Genomic DNA, 22,284 nt, shown 5'->3' on the forward strand with positions numbered 1-22,284 from the left:
TATGACAATAATTGATGTGGTCTTAAAGCTGTCATGCTTGCCGTCGCCTTACATAACAAGTATCTAATGTACCATGAGTTTTCAATCTTGTCACCCTTCCAATGCTGTTCAGCTTTCCCGTGCATTTCCATTGTTCTAGTGTGAGCAACCCAACAGGGGTCTCATCCACAACCCGGGCTTCACTCTGCCCCTGCCGGTCGCACCCTGCTTTCTACACAACAGAGGCTACATGCATGAAGGAATGCGTAGGTGAATCTTCTGGTTTGACTCCATGAGTACCTTTGTTCTATCAGATGTATCACCTAGGTTTTCATACAACTTCAATTCTATCTACTTATGCCTTCTTAGTATGTTACAAATGTTTTCTGAGACATTCAGCAGAACCCAAATCAATAGAAATTAAATTATTTCTAATTATAGAGTAATAATTTTTTTATCTTCATGCAAATGGCACTGAGTTCATGAAGCATCTGTTTCTAGATTTCTTGGCCTTGCTTGGTCCCTAGGTTCTGAGCTCCTGTCTAAATCCTATTGTTTAAGTCCTGTACACGCTCCACATTGCATACTTGCTACTTTGGAAAAAAGAAGCAAGTCAAGGCTGAGTTAGGAAATACAAAGACATCATTGCCTAAGAATTAAGACAGGAAATCAGGATGTAACAAGCCAAGGAGGTCCTAGCAGTGCATCCTTTTAGCTTTGGCAGTTCCGGAGAGCTGGAAGCCTTTTGTCTAGAATGAGAAGGGATGGAACAGCTTAGGGATTGTTCTAGGCAACCGCCTCATTTGCCTAATGTTCTTATGTAAAGCACTATCTCTAGAAGTCTGGGTCAAACCTTGTTTGGTCAGGTAGATTTTGGTTAGTAACAGCTTCAAAGGATGCTCAGTAGTTTTAGCTAGCCAGGTTTGTGAGATACTTGCACACTATCACAAGTTTAGCTATTTAAGATGCTTACTCTGATGATATTTTTGTTTTAGTATTCTAACTCTATTATTCTGTGACTAGTTTCCAGGTATATTTCAGTTTATAACTGGAAATAAGAGTTCTAGGAGGATAAAGGATTTAGTGGTGTAGGTCAGATTCTCTGGAAGACCACCCACAAACACACTCTGACATTCCTGAACCATGTCTTTCCTCTAAGGCTATGGTGGTCCTAGTCATCTAGCCAAGTGGCAATGCCAAAGAGCTTGATTTAGCCAGTTCTGACCCATTACTGCCTTCTTTTCCAGAATAATCTAGAAACAACATTGGTCTCTGAGCAGCCTGACTGGTAGAAGCAGTTCCATTCGTACTGGTGGCTCTCATCCCTCATTCACAAATTAGAAATGTAACTTGTTATCAGCAGCTGGACGTTGAAGTCTGAACGGGGAGCAGCAGTTTTCAGTGATATTCTCACTCTTACCTTTTACGTGGCTGAGAATCATCAGGGACATTGTCCCCCTAGACTAAGATTCTCTGGGAAAGAGACCCTAGCTGTGCCTGCAAGCAGTAAAGGCATGGCAGCTTCACTCAGCCACTTTAGACTCGAAAGTAGCCAGCATAAAAAAGAAAACGTCTGTACGGGTGCTTTAATGGCATCTCACCTAATTATCTAAAGGCTCCCTCCAAGCCCCAATTGTAACTTTAGGTTAGGTGTCTAGGCCTACATCTCCCTGTTGTGTCAACAAGTATAACTGATTGTTCTCCCGCAAACACGCTGCACTTCACCCCGAGACAAGCAGAAATGTGGCAATCATGGCAAGGCTGAGCAACACGTCTGCGAAGGGACTGTTTAAACATCATGTTGACTCAGGGGAGGGTATGGACCAGGGAGGACCGAGCCAGATCAGATGGAGCACCCAGCTCAGCTGTTTACTTCATTCAATGAACCTCACTTGCAACATCCATAAACCGTGAAACATTGCAGCAGCTTCTCATAGAAGATGGTGTCATCCCCGTCTCAAACTATTCAGAGACAGATTTATCACCAGATGAACTCGTGATCCCCCGCCTCAGCCTTCTGAGCACCAGCATTACAATGCGCGCTACCACATTTGTCAGAGGTGTTTTCTAGAGCCTCTGTTCTCCTCTTCCCCAGGGTTCCCTTCCTCCTTCGTCCAGATGGTGGTGAAGAGACACATGATGTGTTCCAGTCTTTGTTGTACACATGTATTCAGGAATGGATATGTATCCATTTGGGGTGTGCTGGAACTTGAGTAGTCTGGATTGTCTACATTGACAACTCAGATCGAGAGGACCAAATCTTGAAAATGCGAAGGGAAGCCGTATTGGCCACATTTTGTGGAATACCTGACCTCAGAACCTCAGAACAGTGAATCTTGTGCTCTGAGAGCAGGGAGAACCTGAGCTTGCCCTCAGGTCATCTAATTCTCTCAGCTTCACCAAAGGGTCATCACTCCTCATCATCTCCTTTCACTGGAGAGGAGAGGGTCAGCGGAGTGATCGGTCTGTGCCATGAAAATCCATGAGGCAGGGCTAATGGCCTCCCCTGCCCTATAACGAAGCAGTTTCTCCTCCATTGTGTTCCGGTCTCCTCAGCAAGGTCAGTCTCTCCTGCGGTACTAATGATGGAGCTGTGTGATGTGACAGCTATCCCAAGCTCCGCTTGCAGACACACTGCTCTGTTTGGGACTTGCTTTGATTCCTCTGTAGGAGTGGCCAGAACGTCCCTGGCAGGGGAGTTCTAATAGTACTAGGGCTTTGGCTTTACTGTGGGTCCTTCACAGAGCAGCCCATGAAGTTACAACTTCATAAAGCACCTTAAGAAACCCGCCTCGGAAACTAGGACCTCTCCGCCTCCAGTGGTCTAGTGGCAGGGCTGAGTGAGCATGTAGAGGGGGTAAATGTGAGCACCCCTGACACCGTGAGCCAGTGTGTGAGCAGAGCTCATCCCGAAACTCAGACACCCATAACCCACTCGTGTTTCCTGATATTTCACCTGCTCTTTGTGAGGCAGCTTTCTCCGCGGCTCTGTGGAAGGAGCTAACTGAACAACTGCATATTGCAGGGCTTTTTAAAAGGCCATTGTGAATAGGGATTACTTAAGCAACAAAGAAATAGATCCGTCTCTAACAATGCCTTTTTAAAAAAGCAAAATTTTCATTTGTCTGCATTGAAGGCGTCAAGCCTTTTCTTAGGTAGCCCATTTATTTACCTGCGTCAGATGGACTCTAGAGGGCATTTTTCTTGGCTTATTTTGAATATGGTTACTTCTGTTTTGTATATTCATGTTATATTTATTAATGGTACCAATTCTAATGTTATTTCCCCCCTTTTTTTACAATGTTCTCATTTTTATTAAGGCATAATTTTACACAAAGAAAATACTCAGGTCATAAGTGCTCAGTTTGATGAGAATCAACTATTGTATGTCTTACTCCAGAAAATTCTCTCTTGCCCCTTTCAAATCCAGTCCCACTTATTACCCTCAGAAGCCACTGATTTCTGACTTGTTTTACTGTATTTCTTTACTTCCGATAAGTCTCAGTGTCTCTGTCCCTCTCCCTCTCTTTGTAATCTGCCTTTTCTCATTCAGACTGTAGTTTCTGAGATTCATTCATCCCTGTTGCTGTATCAGCCATCTGTTTCTTTTTGTTGTCTAGTATTCCATGAATATGCCAAATTCCACACTGTGCTATAATTAGGTTATCCATTCTTCTCCACTTTTTTCCATTTTTATTATATCGTGAATTTACTTAAGGAAAAACACGGGAACTCGAGTACTGAATGTGGGGATAAAAGCATCTTCTCTCAGTGTTCCTAAGGTCCCAAGGGGCCCTGCAGTTATTCCTTTCCTGGTGTTATGAAAATGTAGGTAGAGAGTAAATTGGGAGCATGGGGACCGTAGGAGAGGGTAGGAGGGGTGGGGAGAGGAAGGAAGGGGAGCGGAGAAAAATATATAGCTCAATAAAAACAATAAAAAAATAGAAAAAAATGTAGGTAGACCATGGACCTGGGAATGGAGAGACCTGCGTTCAAATCATAAAACCATGTGCACTAAAACCATGTGGTTTAATATTTACTGACGTGCGAAGCTTTAAACACTAACTTTGGCACTATAAAACAAGTGTGCACTTCATCCTCAGACACACAGGGCCTTACCAAGTTGTGATTAGATCCAGAAAGTCATGTTTCAAAGGCCTCACCCAAGCCATTCTCCAGTACATAGTCCATAAAGGAATAATCAGAATGCGGCTTGAGAGAGCGCCCAATGAGCGGTGTTGCAGAAGCATCCTGTGTGTGCGCACTTAGGATGCTGCAGCGAGAGCATGCACCTCCCCAGGACCTAGAAATCCTAGAACTAGAAGGGAGGCTTTGGGGTAATAGGAAAAGCTTGAGAGAGGTTGAAAACCCAAAGAGCTCTAAGGAGCATGAATTACAATCATAGTATTGAATTGCAAAAGAACCTAACCAGGAAAACACATTTTCACTTCTAAGAGACATATTTACCTAGAAATTTAGAATAATCCTGTCCTCAGGTTTTCTTGAGTGTCTGTGATTAGTTCTCCTTGATTGGACCTGACTAAGTGACAAGCATTTCTGAAGACAGCTCCTAGCCAGGTTCTTCTGTGATTCTCCTCTGTGCACACGCCATGTCCCCTTGATGAGGAGAAGCAATTGACCGAGACATCCCTGTTCCCAGTGAAACCTGCATTTGCCCATGAAGTTTAGTGTCTCCTAAATGAGATGAGGATTCCCTGTTAACCTCAACAGAGTCAACTCTTTGCATTTTATTTACTCAATCACAGGCCAAGGTCACATACTATATATCTACGCTGATGACAGACACTTTGCAAGCTACGGAAGTGAAAAGATAATTTAAGTCATGGACCCAAAAGTTCATTGTACAGCACTCACAAAACCAAGAATACAGTGAAGCAGGCTGCAAGGGCATGTTTCTACCTGCGTAGCGTTTTTTTTTTTTAACTTTCTTTTTATTCATTCTTTTGTTTCTTTCACATCATGCATCTCATCCCATTCATTCCCCCGCCCCTTCCTATCTGCCCTCGGCCCTTGTGACCTCACCCAAAAACTAAAATGATATAAAATTAAAGAATAGTAGGTTCTATCAGAGAGAGACTTGTCCAAAAAAATCTCCAGAGGGGATCAAAGTATGGAAACATCCAGGCAGATGTTGGTGAGAAGAATAACATTAAAAGAGCAGCTGAACAGGGCGATGTGTAAGACAAGTCCGGAGAACCGCTGGGAGGCTTTGGCTGGAATCTAGAGAACATGCTAACCATAGGGGAACGGGTGCGTGTCTGGCAGCACCGGTGCCGCTTTGCCATAAGGAAGCCTGTGTGTGGCTGCTCAGTAGGGAAGACATGCGATCCTTTCTTCTTGGTGTTCATTCCAGGAGAAGATTTGGAATGTATCCGAGGTTCTTTGTATCCAAGCTTTGTTATGCACATTAAACACTGAAGGCTGGGAAATAACTGGACTCCAACCATGAGGTGCATGCATTTGTGTAGACAAGGGTCAGCTCGAGAAGGAGAAAACAATAGGCATGTTCATTTTCCGCTTGGTGAGGAAATGGATGCCCCTGGGCACTGCAGGCAGGTTCTGGACTCCCGCTGTGCTGACTTCCTGCCCCTTCCTCCAAAGGATGCTTCTTCGTGCCCTTATCCAAATCTCTTTAATACAAGGCAGCAGGAAGTACATATTATTCCAGGCAGCTGAGCCTTTAGCTACTGTCCATCCAGTTTCTGAAGAAAGGAGAACAGCGCTTACTCAGACACACTCCAGCGAACGGGTAGGACTTCCTGGACGGAAACCCTGTCCTACCCAAGTCTAAGGTTTTTATTCTTTTGTGGACTTTTACATCTCAAAGATGCAATCTTTAATTATGAACACTTTTCATATGTACAGAGTCATCATGTGTGTCCACATTTCTCAGTGTTTCCTTTCTCTTATGAAATATTTGTTTGTTTGTTTGTTTGTTTGTTTGTTTTTTTACCAGTTATGGAGATATGAGTCAGGCCGGACTGTGTCCAGTTCCTGTCTACCAACTTGGGACTTTGGATACATGTAAATCAAGAAGAATCTATGTTTTGTTTTCTTGTATAAAATTTTAGGAATATTTGATCCTGGTGTTCCTTTGAGGATTTAATGGGTTAATTTGGTAAAAAGTGCCACACCCTGTACTTAATATAGAACAGGCATCTATTACTACAAATCTCTCTCCTCCAGCCCCAGGACAATCTAACGTTCCCTGAAGGAAATTAAAGGGAGACCAGCCTCTTAACCTTTCTGAAATCCATAGCGAAATTTTTCAGTCTGTCAAACTATCAGGGAACTGTGCTGGAGGTGCCTGACTTCATCACCCCTAAGTAAGGACTAAATATGCTCACAAACCATTGTTTTCCAATGCAATCTTCAGGTCTTAGCGCTGTCCGGGTGTTCCCGGTGTAGTTTTGTGTCAGTATAGAAAGGCCGAGTGACATGTTAGACTTTACCCTGGCTATCTCAGAGGAGATGGTGGGTTAGCATGTGGGAGATAGACAGTGGCAGCAAATTACATATTTTCTGACAAAAATTAATGATACTTGGTGGGAGAAGGAAAGCTGATGCTGACCCCATGTCAAACAACTTTCAACATGTTTGCCAAAAATAAATTAAACCCTTAAGAGAAGAAATTTGACCAGAAAATCAATCATCATAGTAACAATATATCAGATCACAGAAAAGTAAATGATGCCCTTGACTGCACTACTTTAGGAAGGTGTATGCAGGACTCACAGTAGCTACAGAGACTACAGTGCTGTGTTCTATTCTGGGCCCCATGCCTTGAAGGGAACCAGGACAAACTGGAACTTGTGCTGAGAATAGTGGTGGGGGGGATACGAGACAGAAATAGCTCATAAGCAAGGATGGAAAGCGTCCAGGTAGTTATCCCAAGAGAAGGCTCAGAAGGGACAATATTTTCAGTCCTCTTTAGGGCTGTTGCATAGAAAAGGCAACAGACTTGCCTATGGAGGACAGAAGGAAGATTAAATATAATCTTCTAACAATTAAGTGGGCCAGTAGAATGGATACCTTCCAAGAAAGTCTACTGTCCCTGGAAATGATAGATCCTGGCTGGATAAGCCCTGACCAACTAAGGATGCTGTATAGGGGATTTACTCACCATGCTGACTGGGACCGATATCTTACTTCAATACTTTCTCCATGATCCTCTCTGAAGTTTTAGATGTTATAAATTCCTTTGATTATATGGTTAAAGAAATATATTGCTTTTGTTAATCGAAAACCATACAAGAGAAAGCTGTCTTTTCATGTAGAAATGGCAAGAATAGCAATGGCTACTCAGGAAGAGAATGAATCTTCCATGCATATACATTTTCCTGTGACTTCTTGTGCGTCCGTCATCCACATATATGTATCTTCCTGTGCCTTCCTGTGCATCTGTCGTCCACGTATATGCATCTTCCTGTGCTTTCCTGTGTGTATGTCATCCACATATATGTATCTTCCTGTGCCTTCCTGTGCATCTGTCGTCCACGTATATGCATCTTCCTGTGCTTTCCTGTGTGTATGTCATCCACATATATGTATCTTCCTGTGCCTTCCTGTTTGTATGTCATCCATGTGTGTGCATCTTCCTGTGCTTTCCTGTGCATCTGTCATCCACGTATATGCATCTTCCTGTGCCTTCCTGTGCATCCGTCATCCACATATATGCATCTTCCTGTGCTTTCCTGTGTGTATGTCATCCACATAATGTATCTTCCTGTGCCTTCCTGTTTGTATGTCATCCATGTGTGTGCATCTTCCTGTGCTTTCCTGTGCATCTGTCATCCACGTATATGCATCTTCCTGTGCTTTCCTGTGCATCTGTCATCCACGTATATGCATCTTCCTGTGCCTTCCTGTGCGTCCGTCATCCACATATATGCATCTTACTGTGCTTTCCTGTGTGTCCATCATCCATGTGTGTGCATCTTCCTGTGCTTTCCTGTGTGTATGTCATCCATGTGTGTGCATCTTCCTGTGCCTTCCTGTGTGTACGTCATCCATGTGTGCGCATCTTCCTGTGCCTTCCTGTGCGCCCGTGTTGCAAGTAGGAATAAACAATGACTTGGAGGATTTGAAAATTGCCTACTCTATGGAGAAGGAAAATCTGTTCTGCATTCTTACTCTCTGGTCTTGTCATTATTTTCACTCAGCATGCCCAATCATTTTGAATAAAGCTCTCTTCTGGAATTTACAGTACATGGGTCAAGAAACTGTCCAAAATATCTTACTCATTCATTCTTTTATTCAACCGTTCATTCAGGGATTGACAAAACAATCTCTGCTGTGTTTTATGAAACATATAAAGTGCTACCAACATAAAATAAGCCTAAATGTCTTATCTTTGAAAAGCTTTTAAACATATGGGAGCTGTGCTTTTTAATATGACTGCCACCATAATGAATTGATAACAAATTTGGGGTTGTAAAGCAATCTCTTTTCTTTTTAATCTTCCACATCCAGTTGGCTAGGGATCTATCTGTTCGTCTCTCAGCCAGTTCCAGCTGGGAGACACTCCTGAGGGCTCTAAACTTTGGTTTCTCAGAGGCCTAGACTACTGGTCAGCTCGTGCAGAACAAGTGGGCCTTCTCACCCACCCCCCTCTACTGAAGATGGGTCTCTCCATCATTACAACTTTGGTGGAGAACATACCCTGTGGCAGTTTAGAACTTCTAGAGAAAATCTTGTCATATTCTGTGCGTAGCACAGAGAATCATCCAAACTCCATCCAAAACTCCATTAACTAGGTTCATCCAGCTCTTGCTGCTTAGCCGCTTTTCACATGGGAGGATGTCATCCATTGTGACGTGTTCCTCTTTGAGATTTCGGTTTGCTATGGGATATATACAGGTAACTCTCTGCAGGTCCCTACCATAAAGATTTTATGACCACTGTGGGAGAGGCGGAAGGATAGGCAGATAAAACCAGTAACAGAGGTAACTCCAAGCCGTGGACCTCCAAAGCTAAGGCTGGCTGGAAAGGAAAAAGAAAATATTCAAGGCAAAGGTCTCAGTGATTGAGGAGCAGGAATATTGAGTGTGGAAAAGTTTGCGCTGATAGGAGTGAACGCTGACCTGAGGAAGGGAGCGGGATGTGTGTCAAAGGGATGGGAAGGTCTCACAGTGTTCAGAAGGACCACGATGGCCAGTTAGGAGAGCTAGCCGTGGGAAGCCATGCCTGGCTTCCGAGCACAAACACGAACACGCGGAATGATCTGTTGAGCAAGCTCCCTTTTCTACTTTTCTTCCTGCCTTTGATAGTAAACATACCATCTCTATTAAAATTGGCTTCCCAGCTAAAACTGAACACAGACTCTGAACCGTCGAATCGCTCTGGAGGTTTTTTTCTTCTTACACCGCACCAACAACTGGGATGGCATGCATTTGAACAAACCAAAAGTGATTTCACTCTTCTAGTTTTCAGAGCTTTTTGGCTAAATGCAGAGTGAGAAATTCATACCTTTTTCAAACAGTGTGGGTTCTTTTTCCCAGTTCCTCTCATCCATCTGGTTCTCTGGAGGTCTTGGAATCCAGGAAAGTGTTAGTTCACTGTGCTGAAATCCAAAAAAGACTGCTAAACTGTGAAAGAAAATTTGCATTCCAGACACACTGAAGGAGTCAGTCCACAACTCTGCGCGGTGAGGCGCAAACATCTGTATGTCTGTCTCTTTAGTCTTTGAGGCGGTTGGAAAACCCTGTGGCTTTGGAAAAAACCCTGTACGCGTTGTGCTTGTCTTACCTAGTTCGTCTAAACCACTTTTGGTGTAGTGGGGAGTGGAGGAAGAAGAACCAAAACATGTTATTATTTTATTTCTAGTGTCAGAAAATATTATAGGCGAGATACAGCTTAGGAGAACAGCAAATCATTTTGCAGTCTTGGTGCGATTCCGTTCTCGTGAATGGGTTCCCCAGCCGGGTATATGGCAGACCCATCAGCAGGCCTGTCCTCAGAAGAAACCACAGTCACCGCCGCGGCACCGGCATGTCATCGTGACCTTTCTAAACCACAGCTCTGTCTTTTGTCTTCCATTGGCAGATGTGCAATTAGGAGGCCTTGTTTGCAGCAGAAGCCAAATGATTGCCAAATGTGCTCAAGTCATCTCCAGAAGTTCAGAGCTAGCTCACCGCCCTCTGGCTCTTCTCATTGCCACTCCCAGGAGTTAGAGGCTTAAAGGTTTCCCTTTCTTTTGAAAGTCGATCAAGTTTAGTTCAAAGACACTTTTCTGTCATATGCATAAATCCAAGGAGAAACCTTCCACGACCCTGGTTACTGGCTCAGGCCACTTGCGGCTTGCTGTGATGTAAGTAACTGCAATCCATAAAGTCAGGTAGAAGCTAAGGATCGGGGCAGGGCAGAGTTTCAGAAACCAGACACGTGAGCAGAATGGTGCAAGGAATATTTCTAGTCTTTGCTTGCAGATGCCGATACTAATGGATGGTTCAGGGTGGTTTAATTCTGATCTGATGTCCAGGTAGGTGGTTATTACTGTGTATACACAAAGCTGGAAAGATTCTTGCTTAATTTCGTGGTTTAGAATGTCCCTTAGATGGGTCAGTGGCCCTTGATAATCAAATGCCGTTAAGTAAAATGCCCTACTGGCTGTGTGTGTGTGTGTGTGTGTGTGTGTGTGTGTGTGTGTTGAATAATTTCAGATCATTTATGGTCTTAGGGAAGTTTTTATCAATTTTTATCAATTTTTTTGAGAAATACTCTGTCTGAGATGAAAACAATGAAACCTAGGGCGGAAACACATTCCCATGTTACTTTACTCAATGGCATTCATTTTTTTCTTCATAAAACAAATGCTTATTCCAGGTCTGTTCTGACTACACAGTACTATGGAGGCTGCAGTTGTAGCAGTTTTCAATAGCCTTGTGACAAATAATAATACAGCCTGCCAGTGGCAGGAATGAGACAGGACCTTAGACACGTGCCATGAGAGTCAGTACTTCCAGTCCAGATCTTCCGCTGCCAGCAGTGTGTAACAGTCTTCACACCCCTCCATTGCACCAGTGTGGAACAGTCTTCACACCCCTCCATTGCCCTCAGTGTGGAACAGTCTTCACACCCCTCCATTCCATCAGTGTGGAACAGTCTTCACACCCCTCCATTCCATCAGTGTGGAACAGTCTTCACACCCCTCCATTGCCCTCAGTGTGTAACAGTCTTCACACCCCTCCATTGCATCAGTGTGTAACAGTCTTCACACCCCTCCATTGCCCTCAGTGTGTAACAGTCTTCACACCCCTCCATTGCACCAGTGTGTAACAGTCTTCACACCCCTCCATTCCATCAGTGTGGAACAGTCTTCACACCTCTCCATTCCATCAGTGTGTAACAGTCTTCACACCTCTCCATTGCATCAGTGTGGAACAGTCTTCACACCTCTCCATTGCATCAGTGTGTAACAGTCTTCACACCTCTCCATTGCATCAGTGTGTAACAGTCTTCACACCTCTCCATTGCATCAGTGTGTAACAGTCTTCACACCCCTTCATTGCCCTCAGTGTGTAACAGTCTTCACACCCCTCCATTCCATCAGTGTGTAACAGTCTTCACACCCCTCCATTGCCCTCAGTGTGTAACAGTCTTCTCATCCTCTCCATCCCAGCAGTGTGTAACAGTGTAAGGGTGTCTGCCAAGTTTTGTTTGGAGTAGATAAAGGAATGAACATGATTTTTAATTAATAAATGTTATTTAATACTAATGTTTAAGCTAACATTACATACCAGACGCTAAGTGCTTCCTTTCTTACATGGGACATCATTTAACTATTAAAACACATCAATGGAGACATAGCCTTAATAGGTGAGAATCCCAAGAGCCAGAAAAGTCACTTAATTCTTTGACTTGAAACCCCGCCTCCTGAATTCATCATCAGTTCTTTGACCTGATCACAGGCCCGCTATGGCTCTCACCTGAATAAGCCCTAACAAGACTGTGCCTTGAAGATGTTGTAAAGACAGATCTCTGGTCGGATTTGGCTCGGAAGGAGAGGAATCTTTGTCTTTATTTCCCTCTCACGATAGTCTCACTGGAGTTCTGTGTTCTTTTCACTTGCCCCTGGCATGAAGGTCTGCATGTGAATGTCAGCAGCATCACCTCCCCTTGTTTCTCAAGGATTCTGATACATCCAAGAAAAGTACGGCAGAAGGCCTACCAATCAACATGGCTTACATGTTTTAAGGTGAACATCGCCTCCCTGACCTGTGAGGAATTTGTGTAGCTATGCAAATGTCTTTTAACCAAAACTGTCTATTTGTTGATTTGTTCATCTGGGTGGGTCCATCATTGACCTGGATCTTGCTCAATAGTCTAGACTTGCTAGCCTGTGAGCTCCAAGAATCCACTTCTTTTTCCCTTAGCAACACTAGAGATTACATGCATATACCACCACACCTGGCTTTTAAATTTTTTTTATATTTCATTTATGTGGATGGTTTTTGAGCTCTGTGTATGTCTGTGTACCACGCACAAGCAGTGCACACAAAGAACCAGAATTAGGTGTCAGATTATCGGAACTGGGGTTATGTAAAGTTGTAAGCCGTGATATATGGGTTCTGGGAATTGGATCTGGGTCTTCTGGAAGAACAACCAGTGCTGTTAATCGATGAACTATCTCTCTGGTCCTGCACACCTGGCCTTTTTATTTTTTAATTATTATTGTTCTTTCAATGGCAATGAATTTTTGATCCTACTGCACGCACTGGCTTTGTGGGAGCCTAGGCAGTTTGGATGCTCACCTTACTAGACCTGGATGGAGGTGGGTGGTCCTTGGACTTCCCACAGGGCAGGGAACCCTGATAGCTCTATGGGCTGATGAGGGAGGGGGACTTGACTGGGGGAGGGGGAGGGAAATGGGAGGTGGTGGCAGGGAAGAGACAGAAATCTTTAATAAATAAATAAACGGGAAAAATCATAAAAAAATTTATTATTGTTCTTTAATGTGAGTTCTGGTCATTAGACTCAGGTCTCTGTGCTTGCTTGACAAGCACTTACCAGATGAGAGATCTCTCCAACTCTCTTGTTTCTTAATTTTAAAGCCAATTTATATGGTCAAAATATAAACAAAATTCTTGTTTTCTACTTCATAATCCTATGCTAATAATTCTATGTCCTTTTATATGTTCAGTTGTTCACATGCATGTTCATCCCTGAAAACACTGGCCTCTCCCACACCAGTTCACAGATTTTTTTGCTCTAGTATTCTACCGGTAGAGTGAGTTTTGTTTGAAGGTAGGCTTATCTGAGACATCTCTCAAGAAGGCTTAGATAATGAAGAAGATTCTTGTTATAACGTAACATCAATGTCAAAGAGTTTTAAAATCAGTTTTCTTTCAAGTGCCAGTCCAAATGCCAGCAAGAAAAGATGGCTAGTCAGTCATAAACTGCAGGAATCAGCCTGTTCGCCCCCTCTCTCGAGTAACCCCTCTCTCTGTGTCCCACTACAGTTTGCTCACTTCTTCTTGAGAGCAATGTACCACATCCTCTGCCTTTAATCAGTTGTTTGTAGATGTGTTTATCTCTCCTATTGTGGTGGAAACTTGTGAAGGAAAAAGTGGTATCTCAGACTTCTCTTTGGCTCTGCACCTCCCAGGATGTTAGACACTTGCTCCCTGGGCTTTCTGCAATGGTAGGATAAGTGGGAGGCGGCATAAGGCATAGAGGAGACATATGAAGCATTTTTTTAAACAGACTTGGTAAGGAATTTGAAGAATTGGAGGCAGCAATGCAAAGGGGGTTATGCCTAGAATTTCATACAAAATAATAAAAGTTGAAATTTTTAAAATTATTTTTTATTATGCTATATATTTCCTCCACTCTCCACCCTTTCTCCCCTCTCCCCTTCTACCCTCTCCCATGACCCCCATGCTCCCAATTTACTCAGGAGATCTTGTCTTTTTCACTTTTCTATGTAGACCCACATATGTCTCTCTTAGGGTCCTATTTTTGTTGTCTATGTTCTCTGGGGTAGTGGACTGTAGGCTGGTTTTTCTTTGCTTTATATCTAAGAGCCACTTATGAGTGAGTACATATGATATTTGTGTTTCTGCGTCTGGGTTACCTCACTCAATATGATGTTTTCTAGATCCACCCATTTGCCTGCAAATTTCAAGATGTTATTATTTTTTGCCGCTAATTAGTACTCCATTGTGTAAATGTACTACATTTTCTTTATCCATTCTTTGGTTGAGGGGCATCGAAGTTGTTCCCAGGTTCTGGCTGTGACAAATAATGCTGCTATGAACATCACTGAACACACATCCTTGTGGTATGAATGAGCTTTCTTTGTGTATATACTGAAAAGTCTTATTTCTGGGTCTTGAGGTAGGGTGTTTCCTAATTTTCTGAGAATCACCATACTGATTTCCAAAGCATCTGTATAAGTCTGCACTCCCACCAACAATGGAAAAGTGTTCCCCTTACCCCACATCCTCTCCAGCATAAGTTGTCTTCAGTGTTTTTGATGTTGGCCATTCTGATAGGTGTAATATGGAATCTCAGAGTTGTTTTGATATGCATTTCTGTGATGGTTAAGGATGTTAAGCATTTCCTTAAGGGTCTCTCAGCCATTTGAGTTCTGTCTGTTGAGAGTTCTGTTTAGGTCTGTATCCCATATTTTTATTGAATTATTTATCTTTTGATGTCAAGTTCCTTGAGTTCCTCATATATTTTGGAGATTAGTCCTCTTCGCCTATGGAGACCCCAAAGCATAACCATTTTCTCAGAGCATTTTTGCTCATCAGAATCAAGAACAGATTTACAGTCCGTAAGTGAGCTAGACAATAGAATTACTTTAACTTAAGTAATTACATTGACGCTTCCGGAGAAATTTGCTGAGTCACAGGCCAAACCCTTTCTGCCTAACCACCTTGCCGTTCTGTTGGTAACACACTTGAAATGTGCTTACCGAGTTCTCACCTCACCGGTGGTTCAGGTAGAGAAGGATGGGGTTTGTTCAGAACACTGAAGGAACTGGAACTCTGTGGACCCAGCCGACGACTCAGGGCCTTTGAAACCCTCTGGTCCCTCACAGCCCTCTGTAGTACAGAACACCTGAAACTCACTAAGAGTTCACTGTCTGGCAGGTTTTACATGGTTACATAAAATAATTTTATTTTAAATAAATGATGCACAGTTTGTTGGTTTTATCGTCTGATTAAAATTCATGAAGCATCGATTTTTATGCGGAAACACTATTGTAAATGCTGGGATCCAACAATGAGTTTTCTGTCTGGTAGTGTAGGAGTTTGGGGGACAGATGGTCTGAAGAGCGCGATGTTTCCTGATTTCATTTCTTTTGCATGTAGCTTGCAGGTAGTAAGCCCGAATGCCTTCTGGTTGCAATGGAAAGTGTGTCTACAAAGATACAGAAAAAGTACAGTCTGAACATTGGAACCATTCCCCAGTGCATAGGGAACCAGGAAGTGTGAATCTGCTTCCAGCCACGTTCACGATCCAGGCCTTGGTGTCTTGATTCCGCTGGTGCTTTGTAAACAGTGTAGTATGCATCTCTAACCTCTGTCCTTTCCCGCTCCTCATCTGCCAGTCCGTTTGGGCTCTCTTTGATGGGCCCCTTGGCATCACTACTCTAAGCATGAAATTTCAAGGGAGACAAACACGGAAGGTTGTAAAGTCTAGACCAGAGAACTTATAATGACAACCAGCTTCTAATAGTTTCACCCTCCTTATCTTTTTCTTTTTATCACAGTAAGACCAAAACTTCCCCTAACACATGAGCTGTCACCCCATCGTCTTAAAATCCTTCCTGTTTCCGCGATACTGCTCATTTAGCCAAAAATGTTAAGATCGCATTTTAACTTGATAAACTTCAAAGTTTTAACAAAACTTTCTAGTCTTCCAACGCGTCTTACACTCACGTCTCTTGATGGAACGTGCGCACACTGACCAGTATGTTCCTGTCGGACGAGCTAACTGTAATAACACTCCCGCTTCCCTTGCTGGCAGTTAGTGTTTGTGCTGCCTGGGTGCTTCATTTATATTCAGCTGCTCCTTCCAGCTCTTCTGCTTGGGAATTAGCGAAGTTATTTATATAACACCCAAGGATATAAAAACTACAACCAGATTGTATCTCAGATTTAAAAACAGTTGCATTGGGGAGTTTTGAGTACAAGTTTGTTTGTGATTTTTACTTTAATCTTTAGTTAAATTTTTGTTTCTAATCACAGCTGGATCTTCATCATTTCAGGGAAGTTCATAATTTGTGCCTTTCAACCACACAGCCCCTGCTTCTTTTCTGCTACTCTCAAATCTTTGCGTTTTAACCATACTTTGATTGGAGTAACTGCCCCGAGTAGTGTCTGTTGTAAAATTAATAAAATAGACATTCTTCACGGAGCTTAAGTGACAAGGTCTCCCATGGCTCAGTACCAGTTCCAACCCGGCACCATGAACTATGCAGGTCCAGGGCAAGGATGACTGTTTGTGTGGATGGTATAGTGTGCTGCCCAGATGCCTCTTCAACATTGAGGCTCTCATTGCCCCAGCTGCTGGGAATAGTGACTGGCGAAGGCTCACATCCAGGTCCCTCTGTGTTCATCCACGGAATTAAAACACTTCAGTCACAGTTACATGTACTTCTTGGGGATCATCTTGTGTCCACGGACTGATAGGTGCAGCTATAAAGGCTCTCATCACTAACTTCATGGAAAGACAGTTCTGCATGTCAATCCCAGCTGTCACATCCTCCATGGCCCCACTTGGTTTTTGTGGTGGCTACATCATAGATCTCAGCTAGCTGCTCCTTAAATCCCACATAGATGCCAAACACAAGGATACTGCTCAGTAGCTTCCTGTGTGTGAAGTTGTTTCAGAATCTATTTCATAGGCAACACATCCTCGGATGAGAGTTCATGGGGAGAGAGAAGAAAGATCACTATTTGGCCATGTAGATCTCAGAGGGAAGGCATTCCATAAGAAACCCAATGGGACTGGATGGAGGTGGGTGGTCCTTGGACTTCCCACAGGTCAGGGAACCCTGATTGCTCTTCGAGCTGATGAGGCAGGGGATCTTGATCGGGGGAGGGGGAGGGAAATGGGAGGCGGTGGCAGGGAGGAGGCAGAAATCTTTAATAAATAAATCAATTTTAAAAAAATTTAAAAAAAAGGAAAAAAAAAGAAACCCAATGGGAGCAGAAATGTGACTTATTTTAGCCTAACAGAGGAAGATCAGGAAAGATTTCTTTTTCAGAATAAGTGACCTTTGAGCTTGATTTGGAAAAACAAAATATTTCCTAGGAAAGGAAAAGTATACAGTGTTCTGGGCATGTGCACCGTTTTTAAAAGATGTAGCAATGAACTCAAGTATGGTGGCTAAAAGATGAAGCCCACGTGTGAGATGGTTGGGGATGAGGAGGAGCCAAGTCACAAAGCACACCGCTGACTGTAAGAGTCCCCAAGCTGTAGTGTGCTCTTCTGCTCTCTCCCTACCTGACAGACATGGTGCCTGTCCCACATAGGAGATGTGACCTGGACAGACTTGGAGGCATCTCTCCCACTGCGTCTACTGAAGTCTGTTTTCTTCAAAACTCTTATTTTACATTCCACTCTCTCCTACTTTAGCAAAGCTCAATATATACACGATGAGCCCAGCTCTTTGGTTAAAAATAGCCATGTATAAAAAGATATAAAGCGTTCCATTGTTGTGCTTAAAATTTTATGATTAGAAACTCTGAAAGTTTCAAGTTGGGGAGACAGAGCAGACATGGGAGCCCCACTTTGAAACCTCTCTCAGGGGATTTTCCCTTTGTTTCTAGTGTGGATCTGGTAGAAGAAAATTGGTCTAAATCTAAATTGTGTTGGGAGTACTAATAAATAATTGTAAAATTGAAGAATTGGGCTTAATCATTTACTTTTGAGAAACCTGAAATCTGGAGCAAGCACGCAGAAGAAATTACTATAAAATATGATGTCCATAAGGTCATACAGTAGGTATTGTCAAAGCCAGGACAATGTGGCATGTGCCTTATGTATTACGTTGCCCTTGTTATGGTTACATAGGAGTTTGCCAGACCCCTCTGAAAGGCTGGAGTCCGAAAAGTAGAAGTGCCAACCTCAAGTGCCCTCATGAGCTCAGTGACCCAGTTAACCAGTCAGCTCTGAGTCTAATACCTCACCTGAGAAATGACAGCCTGGACTGGAGGGAGTGCTAGCACCCCTAATCCTGCAGTGTGAAAGGGGACATACGTGTACAGTAAAGGGAGTTGTTTAATGAAGGTTAAGGTGCCCTTCATGGCCTGTGTCGAAGCCAGTTACTTTCTTGGAAATGTCATTTTTTTTTTTTTCTGATTTGGGGACATTTTTCGTGAGGCTAATTTTAGGCATATTTAAAGCTCTCTTCATTGTAGAACTATCCAGTTTACCCATTCTGTGAACAGAGCACTCACAGACCATAATGCTTTACCTTAGAAACTAAGCTTTGTATGTTGCTCAGAGCCAAGCCTCAGTGCAAACAAATACATTCTCTGGTCTGGCGTTTTCTGGTTTATTCAACTCCATTACAGACTGGGCTTAAGAAGAAAAAAGATTTAAAAAGTTAAGCCTCCAGAGAAGCAAAACAGAAGCCCCAGGAAGACGGTTTGAGTTACATTAGCTCAGATCAGCAGAGGAGAAAAGAGGAGGGATTGCCATTCTTCAGACCGTCATTGGCCCCGGACCTATACCCCGGGAGCCTCTGCTATTTTAATTTCACCACTTCAAGATGGAGGGAAAGTAGGTTAATAGTTTCTGTGAGTTTAGACTGTAACGGAAGGCAGCTACAGAACCTCAGGCAGCCGCAGCTCATAGGGGAGGATGATGATGATGGATTTCCCAGTTCATCTTGGGAATGGATTCCAGTGTTGGAGACAGTGGACCAGTGCTGTCTGCCATTCATTCTTTCTGTAGGCATTCATCCCCAGTTTGTTTTTGTCCCAAGCCATCTACGAAACAGAAAAATATATTCTTAAGAAACAATCCCTTCCTTCTGTGAAATCACAGCATTATAATGTAATAAGGTAGATACAGTTTAGTGTTGTTAAAAATAATAAACTGAAGTAGGGGCGAAAGGAGAAAGAAGTAATGCCTTCATGTGGGTCATCAGAGAGCCTTCTGAGCTGTGTATATTATAAGGTCAGAATGGCAAATTGCAACAGTTCATGAGGTCATGAGTCAAGACACAGAATCTCAGGGGTGAATGAGAGTGAAGCACCCTGCCTGGATGCGATGAGGAACTGAGCCTAGAGAGTGGGATAAAATGTCCTTGAGGAATTCACTCTACATTACAGTGCCATCACGGTGTGTTGTCAGGAGAAACACCTAGTCCCATCCGTGTTTCAGGAAGCAGATTGGTCATCCTTGTAGAGGCCAAAGGGTTTATTTCAGGAGGTTATATAAACAAAGAAGCCAGTGCTGAAGAGTTGCCTTGGGTCAGTTTTCAGGACACCTGTTACCTCAATACAGGCATAGCTCTCTTCAAAGCCTCCGAAGGCAGTTTTTCCTTAATTTCCATGATCCACCCACTTCTGTGTCTTCTGTTGACCTCTCCACCCTACGTTAATACCTGATTTTAGTGAGTCACTTCAGATACTTTGTCTAGAAAGTAACACGTATCACACGTGAGAAAAGATTGGTTGAGAGCACAGCTGGGGAGGAGGGGTGGGGCTCACAGCTGGCCCTTTCGAATGCTGACTTGCTGACTGTTAGCTCTTAAGGTTCACACATGTTCCTAAAGCTCCGTTGTGTTTTTGAATCCAGATAAGCCGAATTTCCTAGTTTACTTTTCACAACCGGACCACCACTTTATGCCCAGCCTTTTTTTTTACCAGGGCTTCATTTAGCCTGAATTTTGAGGTTTTAAATGGGAGTTTGATTTGGGCTCTATGGAGGAGTATACAGTGTCGCTGTCATCACACATTAGGGGCCTCACTGCCCCTGGTCATTAGTGTTCAGTCGAGTTTTCCTTGTAACAGTAAAGCAGTTTTTCTAAGTACAGAACCTGGGTGATATAGCTCAGCAAGCACATCCAACCTACCCCTCTTTCTGTCAATAAAGCTTTACTGAATTACGGGCCCTCTGCTTGTGTGCGCTCAGAGGCAGCCTTTGCATTGTGTGGGCAAATGGAGTGGTCAGTACCACGGGTCCTTATTATCCGAGGCTTTATTGAAAAATGTGGCTTCACTCTTGGTGAAGTAGAAAGGAATGCCATAGAAGGCAGACACAGCGGGTATAGAGAAACACGGGTGTGCTGCCTACTGCCTGGGTGATCCCCTCGGACCTGCCTGTGTGCGTCATTCTCACTGATGGTGTCCACCGCCTTCCCTGAGGGCTATGATACCCGCCAGAGCCACGCTGTTGTGCTGAGCAGTTTTCTTTCTTTCCTCAGAACACTCTGGAGCAGTGCAGTATGTGTTCGAAGCCCATCATGGAGCGCATCCTCCGTGCCACCGGCAAGGCCTACCACCCTCACTGCTTCACCTGCGTGATATGCCACCGTAGCCTGGATGGCATCCCGTTCACCGTCGATGCCTCTGGTCACTTCTACTGCATCGAGGATTTCCACAAGTAAGCAGCCGCTCTCACCTCCAGCCTGCCAGCCCTCTGAAGTCTGCTCCGTTTGCCTGCCACTGGCCATGATTCTTTCTGAGAGACATACCCCAGGATCTAGGGATGTATCCCGAGAGTTATCTCTCTCCAGTGTGGGCTTGACATTTGGGGATCCCCGACCTTATCCAGCTTAGCCTCTCTGCAATCGATCATGACATCCTTGTGTAGCTATAGATAGGGAGCTGTTGACTCAGTTCGACAAGGGTCATGGCATTTGACACGTTGCACAATTAACTTCAAGTAATGGTCTCCTAACTCTGGCAACCTCTGCACCCTGGTTCCTGAAAGGGTAGGAGGCACTGCTGGTAGGTAGGTGTAGGAATGCAGACAGCAATTCTGTCACACAGTTTCAATGTGAGAGGCAGCCTCGTGCCATAGCCAACAAATCCGCATCCTCCCTTAGCCTCCTCCCCACCAAGGGCTTTGGTGCCTCCTTATGCTTCCTAATGACATCGGTTAGTGCAGCATGTACCGCGCTTTGAGAAGGATCGGAAAGAAAACTCTCAGGGTCAAATCTACTAAACCACAGGCAGGCCTAGAAACATGCCTTCCTTCTTCACGTTTCCGATTTTACAGTGTCTCTCTCTTCTGCTATAGGAGGAGGCTTTGAGAAAACGATAGCTTTGTATTTTTCTTAATTGTGCTGGTCTGCTGGCTAACTGGTTCTTGGCATCAGTGCCCTTGTTTATTATGGTCTGTGTGGAAAGCGGCAGGTACAGGGTGGCTTATTTGCTTCCGTTTGCTGGGCACTCACTTTAAGAGAGCTTTGTAAGGCTCCCAAAAGATGAAGCACATTGCTGACCACTTTGGGCTTCGCTCCGAGGCTCGGGACGGGCCTGTGGGTTTCTTTGACCACTCTTGATTGTCAACATCCAGAAGGGACTTTCCACAAACACTTTGGGGACCTAAAATTCGTATTTTTAAAATGAATTTCCTGACCACTGTCTCAAGGAGCCGTGAGGCTGAATGAATTATAAAACCCCAGAAGCAGAAATTTTCAACCTGAATTAGACAAGAAAAAGCTTGCTTTTAAAGGGCAGCCACAGCATAAATCGTACTTCACATTATTGCTATTTTTAGCTTGTAATTACACATTTTTAAAAAAACCTGCATCTATTTAAGGGAAGCGAAAAGATACCAACGGGGAGTGTTTTTCTGTCACCGTTTCTCTCCTGTTTGAGAGTTTCTCCATCTGAGAAAGACAGGTAGATGTAAGCAGGGCACACACTCTTGTGCGGCTGGGAAAGCCTGAGCTATTACACCCCTCAATTAAAAGAGGAAATCAGTGCTGACAGAGGAAATTTGTGTCTCTGCCACTCACCTTTCATTTCTAGTGGTGAGGAGCGTAATTAGAGACTGGCAACGGGTGGCATGAGCGTGTGGGTCTGAACCCTCTAAAAAAGCACACTTGAGCAACTGAAAAGTGGGGGGAATACATATCTCAAGCCCCAACCCCCTCTTTCTTTCAGTGCACATGAAAAAAACATTAATTTTTTTTAAAAAAAATAATTTTATCTACATAATTAGTAGATATGGGGCGGGGACTTTTAGAAGGAAAATAAAAGAACATTTTGCAGAGCTCTCATCGCTTAGCTTGGACAGTACAAGAATAGAGAGTGGCTAGTCTTACATGTCAGGATGGTAGCCTTCCAATCTGGGGTGCATACTGCA

The 22,284-nt window shown here is 43.6% G+C and overlaps 1 protein-coding gene across 2 annotated transcripts in view; it reads left to right on the forward strand.

The window, feature by feature from the left end:
• LOC121464860 (LIM domain containing preferred translocation partner in lipoma) overlaps positions 1–22,284 on the forward strand; it is a 601,897-nt gene that overhangs the window by 567,756 nt on the left and 11,857 nt on the right. For both annotated transcript variants that reach the window (XM_041677943.1, XM_041677944.1), the window contains exon 10: positions 20,393–20,571. In XM_041677943.1, coding sequence (XP_041533877.1) covers positions 20,393–20,571 — 179 coding nt within the window. The remainder of the gene's footprint in view (positions 1–20,392; positions 20,572–22,284) is intronic.

The sequence above is a fragment of the Microtus oregoni genome, unplaced genomic scaffold (genome assembly GCF_018167655.1).
Source record: "Microtus oregoni isolate MIOR12 unplaced genomic scaffold, Mior012 000029F_ref0000214, whole genome shotgun sequence".
NCBI lineage: Eukaryota > Metazoa > Chordata > Mammalia > Rodentia > Cricetidae > Microtus > Microtus oregoni.